Here is a 14,547-nt window from a genome sequence, read left to right on the forward strand (position 1 = left end):
TTTGATTGGGAATGTAGTTACTTTATTATCACCCCTATCTACGTAAGCTGCATGAATTCATATAATTAAAAAACAATGCTCTCTCACATTTGGTCAAGTTTATTTTCACTTGGTCTGCCATCTTATCACATACAACTGGCCTCCTTCCTTCCTTCCTGGTTCCAACACCTAAGAACATGTGCTGAGAATGTTACAGTAAGAAAAAAAAAAGAAAAAAAAACTACTCTAAAATGCTTTATCGCCAAGGACAGTAGGGAACGCAACAACCCCCTAAAAAGATGCTATTATCAACCAGGACCGGTCCCTTGTCTCCAGAGGTAACTGCATCTTTGTAAACTAACTAAATATATCATTACTTATTTTCTTAGTCACATTGAATACATTGACAAATTTTATGAAAAATATTAAGAGCATGAGACACTGAAGACACTGGACCGTGAACCCCAACCCACAATCTAACCCCAATGCCTGACCCTAACTGCTTTGAGTTCAATCTGGACAAAAAGCTCTCACCTTCCTCTCTTCAAGTGCATGTGATAATCAAGTAAACAAATTGAATAAGTCAGAACAGAAACATGTTATTAGGATGCGTTTCCACAAAGTCAGTGGTCCTAACCCCTGAATAATTCCAATATGAGCAGACTTAAAAAGCCAAATCCTCTTCCATTAAGTTGTTGCTGACCATGTGTTTGTCTTTTACCACCAGTACATAAAAACATGGCATAGTAATGACTGATGTAAGTGCACACAATCTTATCAGAAACTAATTTGGGGATAAACTAAGAAGGAATGAGTAACCTTAAATTAGGGATATCAGAGGTAAGACTCAATACACCTTATGGCAATAAGAAGAGAAATGCCCATGACATTTACAGATCGTCTTGGATCAGTGCTGCATTGTTGCTTGGTGGAGTTTCTACTAAAACCTGAATAGAATGTGGCACGAGTTGAAAGTAAAGGGAGCGGTTTGGCTTTCCTGTTGATTGCTCTTCAGTAATTACAGGGGGTAATGGAATGAAAACATGAAATAAGAAGAAATAAGAATTTAAAGTCAGAAGACATGGCCAGATATGGAATTAATAACACATACCAACTACACTACAGCCTCTGAATGAGTGTCTTAATTTTGTTGTCAGCAAACTTATTCAATGATCTCTTACATCTAAAGCATACTTGACGGAAAACCTAAAATAATCATCCATCAGACTTGAATGTCTTCGAGTACTTCCAAACATTCACTACAACATGATTTGAACTGTGAAGAATTTCCCTAAAATGCAACTAACAATAAATCTACCTAGCAACCCTTCAGTAAGTTGACCAACTGTCAGTTTGACTGAACGCAAGATGGACATGGAAGTGACACGGCTTAAGATCTACAGGCAGTGTTTGTATGCAAGCTTGGTATGAAATATTGTGTGTTTGGATAGTCCTCTATCCCCTGTCCAGTCTGTGTACCACATTAAAGCAGTTCGTCAAATATCTTGCTTGGTGCGTTACAATTGCAACCCGTGTCCACAAAGTCCCTCCATCTCTCGTTCAGTCCGGTTCAGTCATCGTCCTCCTCCATTGTTACTGAAGCACCACAGTCCAGTCCAGCCCTGCGTTGACGCCCGGCTTGCGAAGGGTTAACACCGACATGGAGGCATCAAACTCAAACTCCAGCAGACTCTCCTTGCCATCTACAGAGAAAATACATCAGAATAGATCAATAAGTCATTTGAGACAGACCTGCCATTATACACACAGTAATCAATATCCACAAAGAATGACAGTTTATTGGCCAACTTTTTCCCGTCTCATAATTGCCTACTTGGGTGTGAAAACAGGAAACATTCAAACACAATGACTTACTGGCATCTTAACTTGGTACACATACCCATAGTATGAATAAGACACTGGAAAAACTCACCAGGAGTCTTCAGAGTGGCCTTGCTGGGCTTACTGGCCCCCAAAATGACAATCTTCTCAATCCAGGAAAAAGTGGTGAACTGAGAGCCAGGGGCCAGGTTCCTGCAGGGAGAGAGAATTCAGAGTTACATTCAACATAGACAAAAATCAAGGAGAGTAACAACGAAAATAAACATAATATGTGAGAGAAATTTGACAGACCTGGAGGACAGGGCATTATTGGCAAAGGAAAATCTTCTGTGGATGAACTGTTTCTGTTTGTCAAAGTTGAAGGTGTGGCCGTCGTCTATGTAGAGCTCACCCTGGGCAAATCGCTAACAGACATAACATTTGATAATGTTTGAAGGTCAAATCCTGAACCCATCCAAATGGGGGCAACAGTATCAGTGACAAGGTGTGTGTTTGTGTTACCTTGGGGCTGAGAGCAACGAATAAGGTATAGGGGTCGTGTTCCATGCATGATGATGACCTTCGAACCCGGGCCTTCCTGGGAATAATGGAACCACCGCGCTGGAATACCGGAATCTGGTAAGGAGAGAGAGTCAGTCAGGGAGTGTCTTTCCAATCTTACCCAGTTCTCTCAACAGAATTTTCAGGATATGGTCTTAACTGTATGAGACTTTAACTAAGCATGTAGCCCCCTGGGCGTCACTGACTGGTTGTTAGTGAGTGTGTTGTAGAGTTTCTTACAGAGCTGATGGTGACAGGGATGTAGAGGTTCTGGGCTCCGTTGTGTTTCTGGAACGTGTGGACGTCAAACCAGACCTGAAGGACACAGAACAGATCAGCTAGGAGAGGGTTTCAATTAGACTGCTGACATATAACCTACATAAGACTTATAATAGTAATATAACGTTATGACAGTTCCTGAGAGAGACTCACCTCTCCTTTTCCAGGCAGGTAGGCAGTAACACCCCTAGCCCCCTCCTCAGTCACGGGGTGCACCAGCAGATCTCTCCCTGAAACAGCAGGATAGAAGGAATGTGACTCAGTCATGTATCAGTCATAAAGGGTACGCAAAGACAGGAATATCTATTGACACTGAGCTATACTAGGGAATAACACAATCTCACTCACCAAGCAGGAACTGGTCATCCATGGAGAACGTGGCTGTATCCTGAGGATACTCCACCCACAGGGGTCTCATGACGGGCTGGCCAGAGTGGTGGGCGTGGTAGAACAACTGGTACCAGTAAGGCAGGAGGGCGTAGCGCTGGCGGACAGCCTCCCTGATCAGAGCAGTGTTCTCGGGGCCAAACAGCCAGGGCTCCCTGCGGGGGGTGTCCAGATGGGCATGGGCCCGGAAGAACGGCTGGTACGCCCCCGTCTGGTACCAACGCACCAGGAGCTCAGTACTGGGAGACTTGAAGAAGCCACCCACATCAGCTAGGAGAAGGGGAGAGAGAAGGATGAGGAGTGGTACAGAGATAACAATGTACAACGTGGTGAGGTGTAAACAAACAGGCAATGAACCATAATAATGTAATGTAAACAAGTCATGTAAAAAAGCAGATAACGCAAAAATAAAATTTAGCAAACATATTTCTGATGTATTAATTGCTAAGCTGTGGCTTTTAGTGGAGAGGAAAATAGTGGTATTAGCTAAGACTGAGTCAGACTCACCTCCACAGAAAGAGACACCAACCAAGCCCAGACTGAGACACATGGGGATGGAGATCTTCAGATGGTCCCACTCAGCAGCGTTATCACCTGTCCACACAGCACCATAGCGCTGGGAGCCAGCGAAGAAGGCTCTGGCCAGGACAAAAGGTCTCTCCACTCCCCCTGAGCGCTCAATCAGACCCTCTGCTGTGGCCCTTTGCTGAGGGAAAGAGAAGAGGTGGTTACTGCAAGTTCAAGCAGCAAAGCTCGGTAGAAACATTAACAGTAATTTCTTCAAGAAAAAGTAGAGGTAGCATGGAGCTCCTACTACTACAGAGGGAGGCTTACTGGATATCCTGTCTAAAAACATTGACCCCTAGTGGTCTTAATATTGACTTTGATCTCAGGCCCTTCTCATGAACAATTATTCTCTCTTCTTTATGAACAAGTCTAATAAATTATTATAAATTGGGTGGTTTGAACCCTGAATGCTGATTGGCTGACAGCCGTGGTATATCAGACTGTATACCACGGTTATGAAAAACAGTTATTTTTACTGGTCTAATTACATTGGTAACCAGTTTATAATAGCAACAAGGCACCTCTGGGGTTTGTGATATATGGCCAATATACCACGGCTAAGGGCTGTCTCCAGGAACTCTGCGTTGCGTCGTGCAAATGAATAGCCCTTAGCCGTGGTATATTGGCCATATACCACATCCCCTCGGGCCTTATTGCTTAAAATGTATTCTTTCTACAGCTTATCAGCGTACACTCAATGTGTTACCCCCTGTTGGTGATGCTTATGCATTATGGTTGAACCAAATGATTACATGGAACAAAAATGACATTGGAAACAATTAAATATGTGAAAATAAATTAAACTATGTATGTTGATGCTAAAATTATGTAAAATATCTAACTATGGTTCCATATGATAACAGCCTAATATATTCTATATGCTGTAACCTATTGTCTTTTAAAAGTGTCACTCAATTCATTCTAATCAACCTAATAATTATGACACACCCCTCTCTATTGTCATTGGTTGCACTAATTGCATATTTTGTCTACATAACCTGAATCAAGCATTCATGACATCACCCTGAAGAAGGCAAAATGATGCCGAGACGGAGTTTCACCCAATAAATTACTGGGATAGATATATAATGTCTATTATTCAAGAAAAAGTCTACCATTGCAAGTCCAAGTTCTACTAGAGTGAAGATGTGCACAAACACAAGCAAACACTCACCACGTAGAATCCGTAGAGGTTGTGGAGGTCACGGTTCTCCCAGTTCCCATGCAGGGCGTCTTTATGCATGGTGACCTCTGGTCCATTAAACACTGACGGCTCGTTCATATCGTTCCATGTATACATGTTCTCCATGGAACCCTGAGATCAGAGATGGGGGAAGAGATATTTAATCAAAAGAACAACACATAGGTCAAACCCGGGCAGAAGGGACTTACCTCATACTGATCGTAGGCAAACATACTGGCCCACCAAGCTCTCATCTCAGGGTTGGTAAAGTCTGGGTAACCAGAATTACCTACAATAGAAAGAGGAAAGATTAGAGAGAGATGTTGAGTAATTGCAATGTGTTTTTAAGCAATGTGTAGCTGCAATTCATTTCCTTCCCTTTCTTTGATTGTGGGTCAGACCAATTTCGCCATCTCTTACCAGGCCAGCACCAGCCCTCATAGTCTCCGCCATCTTTGCTTTTGACGTAGAAGCCTTTGGAGCGGATCTCATTGTGGATCTTGTAGCTGCTGTCCACCTTGATGTGGGGGTCCACAATGGTCACCATCTAAATTGTACAGGGAGAACATGAGGGAGAAGGAAAATATCAAAAATGAAACGAGACGACTTGTCAAAGTGTCTCAGAACCTTTTACTTTCTCCATTCATCCTGTCGACAGAACCCAGAAACGTCTACTACAAGGGAGCCCTGGCCAGACAGCTGTAACACATGAATGTGCTCACCTTGCGTCTCTTGTCTAACAGACCCTGCAGCATGTCTTTGGGCTGGGGGAACTTGTGAGGGTCCCAGGTGAAGTAGCGCTTGCCGTCCGTGTGCTCTATGTCCAGCCAGATGAAGTCGTAGGGGATGTCGTGGTCGTCAAAGCCCTGGTCCACCGCCGCCACATCCTCCTGGTCGTTGTAGTTCCAGCGGCACTGGTGGTAGGCCAGCGCAGACAGGGGAGGGAAGGCCTGGGTACCTGGTGGGGGGAGAGAGCTGGGTGGTCATATACAGACAGTTGTATTATGAGGGACCCTGGTGGCAGGCCAGCGCAGACAGGGGAGGGAAGGCCTGGGGAGGATGTCAGGTTCTCTGACATTTGAAAATGGGAGAAAAATATTCTGGGGAGTGGCCTCCTAAGATGTTGGTTGACGTTTATTGGGATGAATCTTGTCCTGAAGGCAGAGTTGAGCGGTTTCCACTAGATGGGCCAGTGGCAAGTTAAGAAATCATATATATTTATAGTAACAATTCCTGACAACACAAATTAGCTTTTTTGGTCTTAATTTAAGGTTAGGCATAACAGTATGCAGTATGAATGGGCTGTTCCTAGGCCGTCATTGAAAACAAGAATTTGTTCTTAACTGACTTGCCTAGTTAAATAAAGGTTACATAAAAAATGGTTAAGGTAAAAAAAAAAAAAGATTTTATGACTGTGGCCGTGCCAGCTGGCCGCTCCAGCAAATGACAACCCTGCTCCCGAGTGGTGCAGCGGTCTAAGGTACCGCATCTCAGTGCTAGAGGCGTCACTACAGACCCTGGTTCGATCCCGGGCTGTATCACAACTGGCCGTGATCGGGAGTCCCATAGGGCGGCGCACAATTGGCCCAGCGTCGTCCGGGTTAGGGTAGGGTTTGAAAAGCATTGTAAATACAAATGTTTTCTTAACTGACTTGCCTATTTAAATGGTTAACAAATAACAATACTTTTTTTAAACTACCCTGCAGAGCTGCCTCCAGTACATGAGTCATCTCAACCTGCTCTTCAGATAGACAACTCTCCCAACAAATCACGAGTTTGGGTAAGCGGGCCTTGAAATGCGGGTGGGAATTATGCAAATGTTTTAGCTAGGGCAACAAGCAGATACGGCAGCGACGTTACTGGTGACGCGTCCCATTTCTGACTGGTCCTCTCGGTCCCAATTGACGCCAGAACTTTTAGCTGGAGCGTTGATACATTGCCGGAAGCAAACCGTCTGCCTAGAGAGACTAGGTGTGTGAGGGTGATGAGGGAAGTGGAAATAGACTGGTGGACTGGGAATACGAACTGGGTTTCTGTAGTGGGAGTCTGACCTGTGAGTGAGGCGTACTGGGAGAAGACATCAGTGGGAGTGGGTCCCAGCATGATGAAGACGTCGATGATGCCGCTCTCTGAGATCCAACGCACGTCTGTCTGTGGCGTCTCACTGGAGCCCTGAACGTAGTCCAGCATCTGGCCAAACACTGTCTGCACAACCAGAGAGAACCAGAGTAGGGGTAAGAGGGTGTGTGTTCTCTCTGACTGTACCCTTCAATGTCTATAGACGGGGTGGCTCAGATGTGTTGGTCTCACTCAGAACCTGGAGAAAGAGGATTGACTGACTGTGTGTGTGTGTCGGTCTTACCTTGCCGGCAGTGTTGGAGCTGATGTCCACCCAGGTCTCAGCAGCGTTGAGCCAGAAGATGCCCATGGTGCGCTGTGCACTGTGAGACAACATGACAGGGATGGCACCGTACAGGGCCATAGGGTTGAACACCTCATACTGGAACACGTCTAGGTTAAACAACCGGTAAGGATCCCCTCCACTGAAAAAAGAATATATATATAAATATATCAATTATTGTATTGTCATATAGTCGGTCATTTCGTATTATTCCAAAATCTTCAACCCACAATGTTGAAAAAGATCAAATCAAATGCATATAAGGACGTCCTGCACCGTTAGAAAATACATATACTAGATAACCATCTGAAAACATGCAGTACGTCTTAGTTAACTACTGTCTCAATTTTTTATTTCACCTTTATTTAACCAGGTAGGCCAGTTGAGAACAAGTTCTCATTTACAACTGCAACCGGGCCAAGATAAAGCAAAGCAGTGCGACACAACAGAGTTAACCATGGAATAAACAAAATGTACAGTCAATAACACAATAGAAAAGTCTATATACAGTGTGTGCAAATAAGGTAAGATTAGGGAGGTAAGGCAATAAATAGGCCATAGTGGCAAAGTAATTACAATTTAGCAATTAAACACTGGAGTGATAGATGTGCAGAAGATGAATGTGCAAGTAGAGATACTGGGGTGCAAAGGAGCAAAAAAAAACAATATAACAATATGGGGATGAGGTAGTTGGGTGGGCTATTTACAGATGGGCTATGTACAGGTGCAATGATCTGTAAGCTGCTCTGACAGCTGATGCTTAAAGTTAGTGAGGGAGATATGAGTCTCCAGCTTCAGTGATTTTTGCAATTCGTTCCAGTCATTGGCAGCAGAGAACTGGAAGGCGGCCAAAGGAGGAATTGGCTTTGGGGGTGACCAGTGAATGCTGGAGTGTGTGCTACGGGTGGGTGCTGCTATGGTGACCAGTGAGCTGAGATAAGGTGGGGCTTTACCTAGCAAAGACTTATAGCTGACCTGGAGCCAGTGGGTTTGACGACGAATATGAAGCGAGGGCCAGCCAACGAGAGCATACAAGTCACAGTGGTGGGTAGTATATGGCGCTTTGGTGACAAAAACGGATGGCACTGTGATAGACTACATCCAGTTTGAGTAGAGTGTTGGAGGCTATTTTGTAAATGACATCGCCAAAGTCAAGGATCGGTAGGATAGTCAGTTTTACGAAGGTATGTTTGGCAGCATGAGTGAAGAATGCTTTGTTGCGAAATAGGATGCCGATTCTAGATTTAATTTTGGATTGGAGATGCTTAATGTGAGTCTGGAAGGAGAGTTTACAGTCTAACCAGACACCTAAGTATTTGTAGTTGTCCACATATTCTAAGTCAGAACCGTCCAGAGTAGTGATGCTAGTCGGGTGGGAGGGTGCGGGCAGCGATCGGTTGAAGAGCATGCATTTAGTTTTATTTGCATTTAAGAGCAGTTGGAGGCCACGGAAGGAGAGTTGTATGGCATTGAAGCTCGTCTGGAGGTTAGTTAACACAGTGTCCAAAGAAGGGCCAGAAGTGTACATTATGGTGTCGTCTGCGTAGAGGTGGATCAGAGAATCACCAGCAGCAAGAGCAACATCATTGATGTATACAGAGAAAATAGTCGGCCCGAGAATTGAACCCTGTGGCACCCCCATAGAGACTGCCAGAGGTCCGGACAACAGGCCCTCCGATTTGACACACTGAACTCTAAGAAGTAGTTGGTGAACCAGGCGACGCAGTCATTTGAGAAACCAAGGCTGTTGAGTCTGCCGATGAGAATGTGGTGATTGACAGAGTCGAAAACCTAGGCCAAATCGATGAATACAGCTGCACAGTACTGTCTTTTATCGATGGCAGATTAACCAATGTCATGGCCTATGTCAGTCACTTACTCAGTGGCTTTGAGTTTGAGGCTGTCTGCGTGTTCTGGGATGCCGTAGACATTCTCCACCCCTGGCAGAGAGAAGTCTAGACTGATGGAGGAAGGGCCTAAGAGAAACAACAGCCAATCAAGATACACTCAAAAAAATAAAAATAAACACTGACTGGTCACTGTGCCTAAAGCAAGTCATAAAACTCATCCAATCATAAAATAGTATCTCCAGGAGATGAGCGGTGAGTACTCAGGATCAGAATACCAAGTATTCAACTGCAAGCTGCCTCTCACCTGTCAATCTAAATTACGGGTCCACAGAAAAGTATACGTACCATTGGGTTTGCTGTCTGTGTGCGACTTGAATGTCTCCTCCCACATTCCATCTTCCACTTTCTCATCCTCCTTCGCCTTCTAGGCAGGAAGGAACAAAAGAACAAAGGTGGAGACAAGATGGAAATAATTGCAGAGGAGCATTGTGGTGCGAGAGAGAATGGGAAAAGCAACAAGGGGTTTTATTTCAGCCCAGTGGCAGTAATGTTATAACTAGGGATGAAATGGTTACCGGCTTCACGATAAACCATGGTACAATTCCCGAAGGTTAGTATTACCGTTTCAAATAATCATTAAAACCGTGTTTGATTACCACTGTCCAACATCAACCAAAGTTAGCAACAGTCTGGCGCAGCTGCAACGTGGGTTTTGTTTGTGTGAAAACATGGCGGAAGGCAGTGACGGCGCTCGGGAGATTTTTCTGCCATCTAAGAGGACCAAATCTGAAGTGTGATAGTATTTTGGGTTTTATAAGAGTGTTGAGGGAAACTTAATCTAAGATGGTCACCCTGTCTGCAGAATATGCAACAACAACAAAAAAATGCATATAAGGGGGCAACAATTTAAATCTCTTTAAGTTAACTTTTAGCTCAATGCATGATGTAGGGACTTCGGAATGGGGGAAATGTCATGGTTTGTCTAACTTGCTAATAGCTTGTCAATAATGTAAACTGAAAATGTCAGTGTTACCTACTCTGGTAAAAACACTACACACTGTTCTGCTGCTGTATGCGTCATGTGTCTGCAGACTATTCACCCATTGCACATGATAACACGTTACGCAGTTTAACCACCCAACCAACATATTTTGTTCAAATAAAATCCGTCAGTCATTGACTTGGTTGTAAGTGTTCCAAAAGGAGAAACACTATATACTCCTGTACAAGACTCCTGTATTTATGTCATTTGTTGGGATCACTGTCTTCTTATGTCACTGTCTTCTTAAGACTCAAATTGTATTTATGTAAATTGTGGATGAGGTCATTGCATATACTCAAATGCAACACAGAAGATAGACTGTGTGAATAATAATGTAACATCAATAATAATACATTTGCTATTCCCTTGTTTACAGAGTGGGCATGCAGCAGGCAAACCCAGTGATGCTACCAGTCCCTCCTCATCTACAGTTGTGACAGACACTGAGCAAGCATTTAAAAAGGCAGGCAGCTTATGTACCCACATCAAAACATGCTCAAGACCTCACTTCAGCCCTTTCATATTACATTGAAAAGGACATGATGCAATTTCAAATTGTTGAGAGGCCTGGCTTTCTGAGGCTGATGAAGGTTGCCGTGCCTCACTACAACGTGCCATCACGAACATTATTTTCCAAGACTGAAATCCCAAACCTGTACAACCAGGTTAAAGCTGCTGTTGGAAAAAGTTTGGCTCAAGGCACATGGTTTGCTGCAACTACTGACCTCTGGACCAGTGAAATCCAGGGTGGTCAAACATACATCAGCTTCATTATCCATTACCTCATCCCAGCCTGGCAACTGGAATCAAAACTGCCTGGAAACACAATTCTTCCCAGAAGATCACTCGACTCAGAGTTTTTTGAGAATATGCTGGAAGAGTGGGGGGGGGATCAACAAGAAATACATGGTCTGCATAACCACAGACAACGCAACAAAAATGACCAAGGCATTTGAAGAGTTCCCAGATCTGTGGCTTGGGTGCTTTGGCCATAATTTGAACCTGGCCATCTCAAAGGCTCTGAAAATTCAGAGAGTTAACACAACAGTCAAGGCCTGCCGTCATCTGGTCCAAGGCTTCTCACGGAGCTGGAAGGAGAGAACTGAGAGAAAAAGCAAGCTGCCCTCAACATGCCACAGAAGCCTCTGATCCATGATGTGGTGACCCGATGGGGATCTACACACAAGATGCTTGAGCGTTTCCTCAGCCAACAGCAGCCAGTCTGTGCGTCACTAGCCGGAGAAAGAGGAACATGGCACCTGATGCCCAAGGATGCCGACATAAGTGTCATGGGAGCAACTGTGCCAGCTCCTTGAACCTCTGAGCAAGTTTACAGATGCACTTGCCTCAGAGACATGAGTGACACCGTCTGCCATCAAGCCTGTCCTGGACCACATCACCCGTGATGTTCTGGTGGAAAAGGATATGGATCCATCCCTAACCAAGGAGATGAAAAGGGTAATGAGAGAAGACCTTAACAACAGATACAGATTAGGCAAAGAGTCATGCACATGGCTTGTTTCATTGACCCCCACTTCAAAGGGAGCTTTTTAGATGAGCCTGAGGCTGCAAAAGTTGACACTGACAGCTGTGTCCAGGAGGCCTTGAAGCTGGCAGCTGCACAAGTCAGGGAAGAACCACAAAGCACCAGCAGCACCTCCACCACCACAGCGGCATCAGAGGGGAAAGGCCTGGCTGGGTTGCTGAGAAAGATTACCTCAAGGCAGCAGAAAGGTGAAGAGGGTCAGATTCCAACCACCCCAGAAGACAGAGTGAAAGAAGAGATCAAGGTCTGCCTGTCTCTGCCACCCATTACAGCAGAAGAGGATCCACTGGTGTGGTGGAGTGGCCCCACCCATTACAGCAGAAGAGGATCCACTGGTGTGGTGGAGTGGCCATGCATCAGCACTGCCTCACCTTGCCAGGGTTGCCAGCTAGCTTTTGTACATCCCAGCAACCAGCGTGCCATCAGAGAGTGTTCAGTGCCAGCGGGCACATCGTCTCCCCTCGCAGATCACTACTTAAACCAGACAGTAAATATGCTGACATTTTTACATTTTAATCTCAAGTGAACAACGGCGCATACATACAGGATGTTAGGCCAGCAGCACCTTGTTTCTTTATGAAGGAGAGAACAGACATACAGGATATTAGGCCAGCAGCACCTTGTTTCTTTATGAAGGAGAGAACAGACATACAGATGTTAGGCCAGCAGCACCTTGTTTCTTTATGAAGGAGAGAACAGACATACAGGATATTAGGCCAGCAGCACCTTGTTTCTTTATGAAGGAGATAACAGACATACAGGATATTAGGCCAGCAGCACCTTGTTTCTTTATGAAGGAGAGAACAGACATACAGGATATTAGGCCAGCAGCACCTTGTTTCTTTATGAAGGAGATAACATACATACAGGATATTAGGCCAGCAGCACCTTGTTTCTTTATGGAGAAAACAGACATACAATCAGTGCTGTTCATTTGATTTGTTTACATATTTTGTGTTGTTATTTTAATGTCAACACCTGCACATTGGATTTGTTTACATATGGTTGTATTATTCTTACATGCACATTGCTTTACTTGTGTTGCTTTTATATGCACATTTGATTTGCTTACTTAAGGTTGTGTTCATTAAAACCTACACTAGGGAAACTTACCTCATGGCCACATTGTGCCATATTTAATGTTAATGATATTATTTGAACGTTTATGCACACAAAAAGTGCATAGTGCTGCTAATTCGTTGTTTGTTAGTTTTCAATATAAAACTTGGTGAAATGATTTCAGTGTGTGTGTGTGTGTGTCAGTACTTTCTGAACATTTCCAGCACATTTTATCAATACTGCGACAATACTGATAACCGTGATAATTTTGGTCACTATAATCGTGATATGAAATTCTCTACCATTTCATCTCTAGTTACAACAGAAAGGGGTTCGATTTCAGCTCAGTGGTAGGGGCAGTAATGTCACAACAGAAAGGAGTTGATTTCAGCTCAGTGGTAGGGGCAGTAATGTCACAACAGAAAGGAGTTGATTTCAGCTCAGTGGTAGGGGCAGTAATGTCACAACAGAAAGGAGTTGATTTCAGCTCAGTGGTAGGGGCAGTAATGTCACAACAGAAAGGAGTTGATTTCAGCTCAGTGGTAGGGGCAGTAATGTCACAACAGAAAGGAGTTGATTTCAGCTCAGTGGTAGGGGCAGTAATGTCACAACAGAAAGGAGTTGATTTCAGCTCAGTGGTAGGGGCAGTAATGTCACAACAGAAAGGAGTTGATTTCAGCTCAGTGGTAGGGGCAGTAATGTTACAACAGAAAGGAGTTGATTTCAGCTCAGTGGTAGGGGCAGTAATGTCACAACAGAAAGGAGTTGATTTCAGCTCAGTGGTAGGGGCAGTAATGTTACAACAGAAAGGAGTTGATTTCAGCTCAGTGGTAGGGGCAGTAATGTTACAACAGAAAGGAGTTGATTTCAGCCCAGGGGCAGTAATGTTACAACAGAAAGGAGTTGATTTCAGCCCAGGGGCAGTAATGTTACAACAGAAAGGAGTTGATTTCAGCCCAGGGGCAGTAATGTTACAACAGAAAGGAGTTGATTTCAGCCCAGGGGCAGTAATGTTACAACAGAAAGGAGTTGATTTCAGCCCAGGGGCAGTAATGTTACAACAGAAAGGAGTTGATTTCAGCCCAGGGGCAGTAATGTTACAACAGAAAGGAGTTGATTTCAGCCCAGGGGCAGTAATGTTACAACAGAAAGGGGTTCGATTTCAGCCCAGGGGCAGTAATGTTACAACAGAAAGGAGTTGATTTCAGCCCAGGGGCAGTAATGTTACAACAGAAAGGAGTTGATTTCAGCCCAGGGGCAGTAATGTTACAACAGAAAGGAGTTGATTTCAGCCCAGTGGCAGTAATGTTACAACAGAAAGGAGTTGATTTCAGCCCAGTGGCAGGGCAGTAATGTTACAACAGAAAGGAGTTGATTTCAGCCCAGTGGCAGTAATGTTACAACAGAAAGGAGTTGATTTCAGCCCAGTGGCAGGGCAGAAAGTTGCAACAGAAAGCAGTGTTAAAAAACCCTTTAACTGCATCTTTTGTTCAGTTTACTGATCCTAATCAAAAGCCTGGGGGGAACCTTCGTTACAGTGTTACCTCCCCCTCTCCCATACCTCCTCTCCTTCTGCCGGTTCGTTGGCAGCCTCAGTTTCTTCTTTATTCTCAGTTCCTTCTGGGTTTACCTTACTGTGAGAGAGAGAGAGAGAGAATCAGACACACAACTTGCTGACAACTGAGTAAATAAAAATCCCAAACGGTACAAGAGCCACACATGGAAAAGGGAACAGAAGGAAAATCATGACCCCACACAGCCTTCTCACTAGAATCAAAATAGTGTTAGTGTCAACCTACTTAACCTTTTAAGATTTCACTCTAATGACAAAGGGGAACAAGAGGAGAACAATTCCCTACCTTGTGGTTATTT

At 44.3% G+C, this 14,547-nt stretch overlaps 1 protein-coding gene across 6 annotated transcripts in view; it reads right to left on the reverse strand.

The window, feature by feature from the left end:
- The window catches only part of LOC106612084 (neutral alpha-glucosidase AB), a 25,426-nt gene continuing 10,879 nt past the window's right edge, over positions 1-14,547 (reverse strand). For 4 of the 6 annotated variants that reach the window (XM_014212925.2, XM_014212921.2, XM_014212923.2 and 1 more), the window contains exons 6-22: positions 14,237-14,309; positions 9,374-9,452; positions 9,058-9,154; positions 7,140-7,320; positions 6,829-6,982; positions 5,500-5,735; positions 5,198-5,324; positions 4,987-5,066; positions 4,769-4,909; positions 3,535-3,733; positions 2,989-3,297; positions 2,794-2,870; positions 2,602-2,676; positions 2,323-2,436; positions 2,113-2,225; positions 1,913-2,013; positions 1-1,682 (exon numbers count right to left, since the gene is read on the reverse strand). In XM_014212925.2, the coding sequence (XP_014068400.1) occupies positions 1,573-1,682; positions 1,913-2,013; positions 2,113-2,225; positions 2,323-2,436; positions 2,602-2,676; positions 2,794-2,870; positions 2,989-3,297; positions 3,535-3,733; positions 4,769-4,909; positions 4,987-5,066; positions 5,198-5,324; positions 5,500-5,735; positions 6,829-6,982; positions 7,140-7,320; positions 9,058-9,154; positions 9,374-9,452; positions 14,237-14,309 (2,266 nt within the window). In that variant the 3' untranslated portion in view covers positions 1-1,572. Of the gene's footprint in view, positions 1,683-1,912; positions 2,014-2,112; positions 2,226-2,322; positions 2,437-2,601; positions 2,677-2,793; positions 2,871-2,988; positions 3,298-3,534; positions 3,734-4,768; positions 4,910-4,986; positions 5,067-5,197; positions 5,325-5,499; positions 5,736-6,828; positions 6,983-7,139; positions 7,321-9,057; positions 9,155-9,373; positions 9,453-11,416; positions 11,462-14,236; positions 14,310-14,547 lie in introns of those variants that run through there. The other 2 variants (XM_014212924.2, XM_045724131.1) reach the window with 2 other exon arrangements.

This window comes from Salmo salar, chromosome ssa09 (genome assembly GCF_905237065.1).
Source record: "Salmo salar chromosome ssa09, Ssal_v3.1, whole genome shotgun sequence".
NCBI lineage: Eukaryota > Metazoa > Chordata > Actinopteri > Salmoniformes > Salmonidae > Salmo > Salmo salar.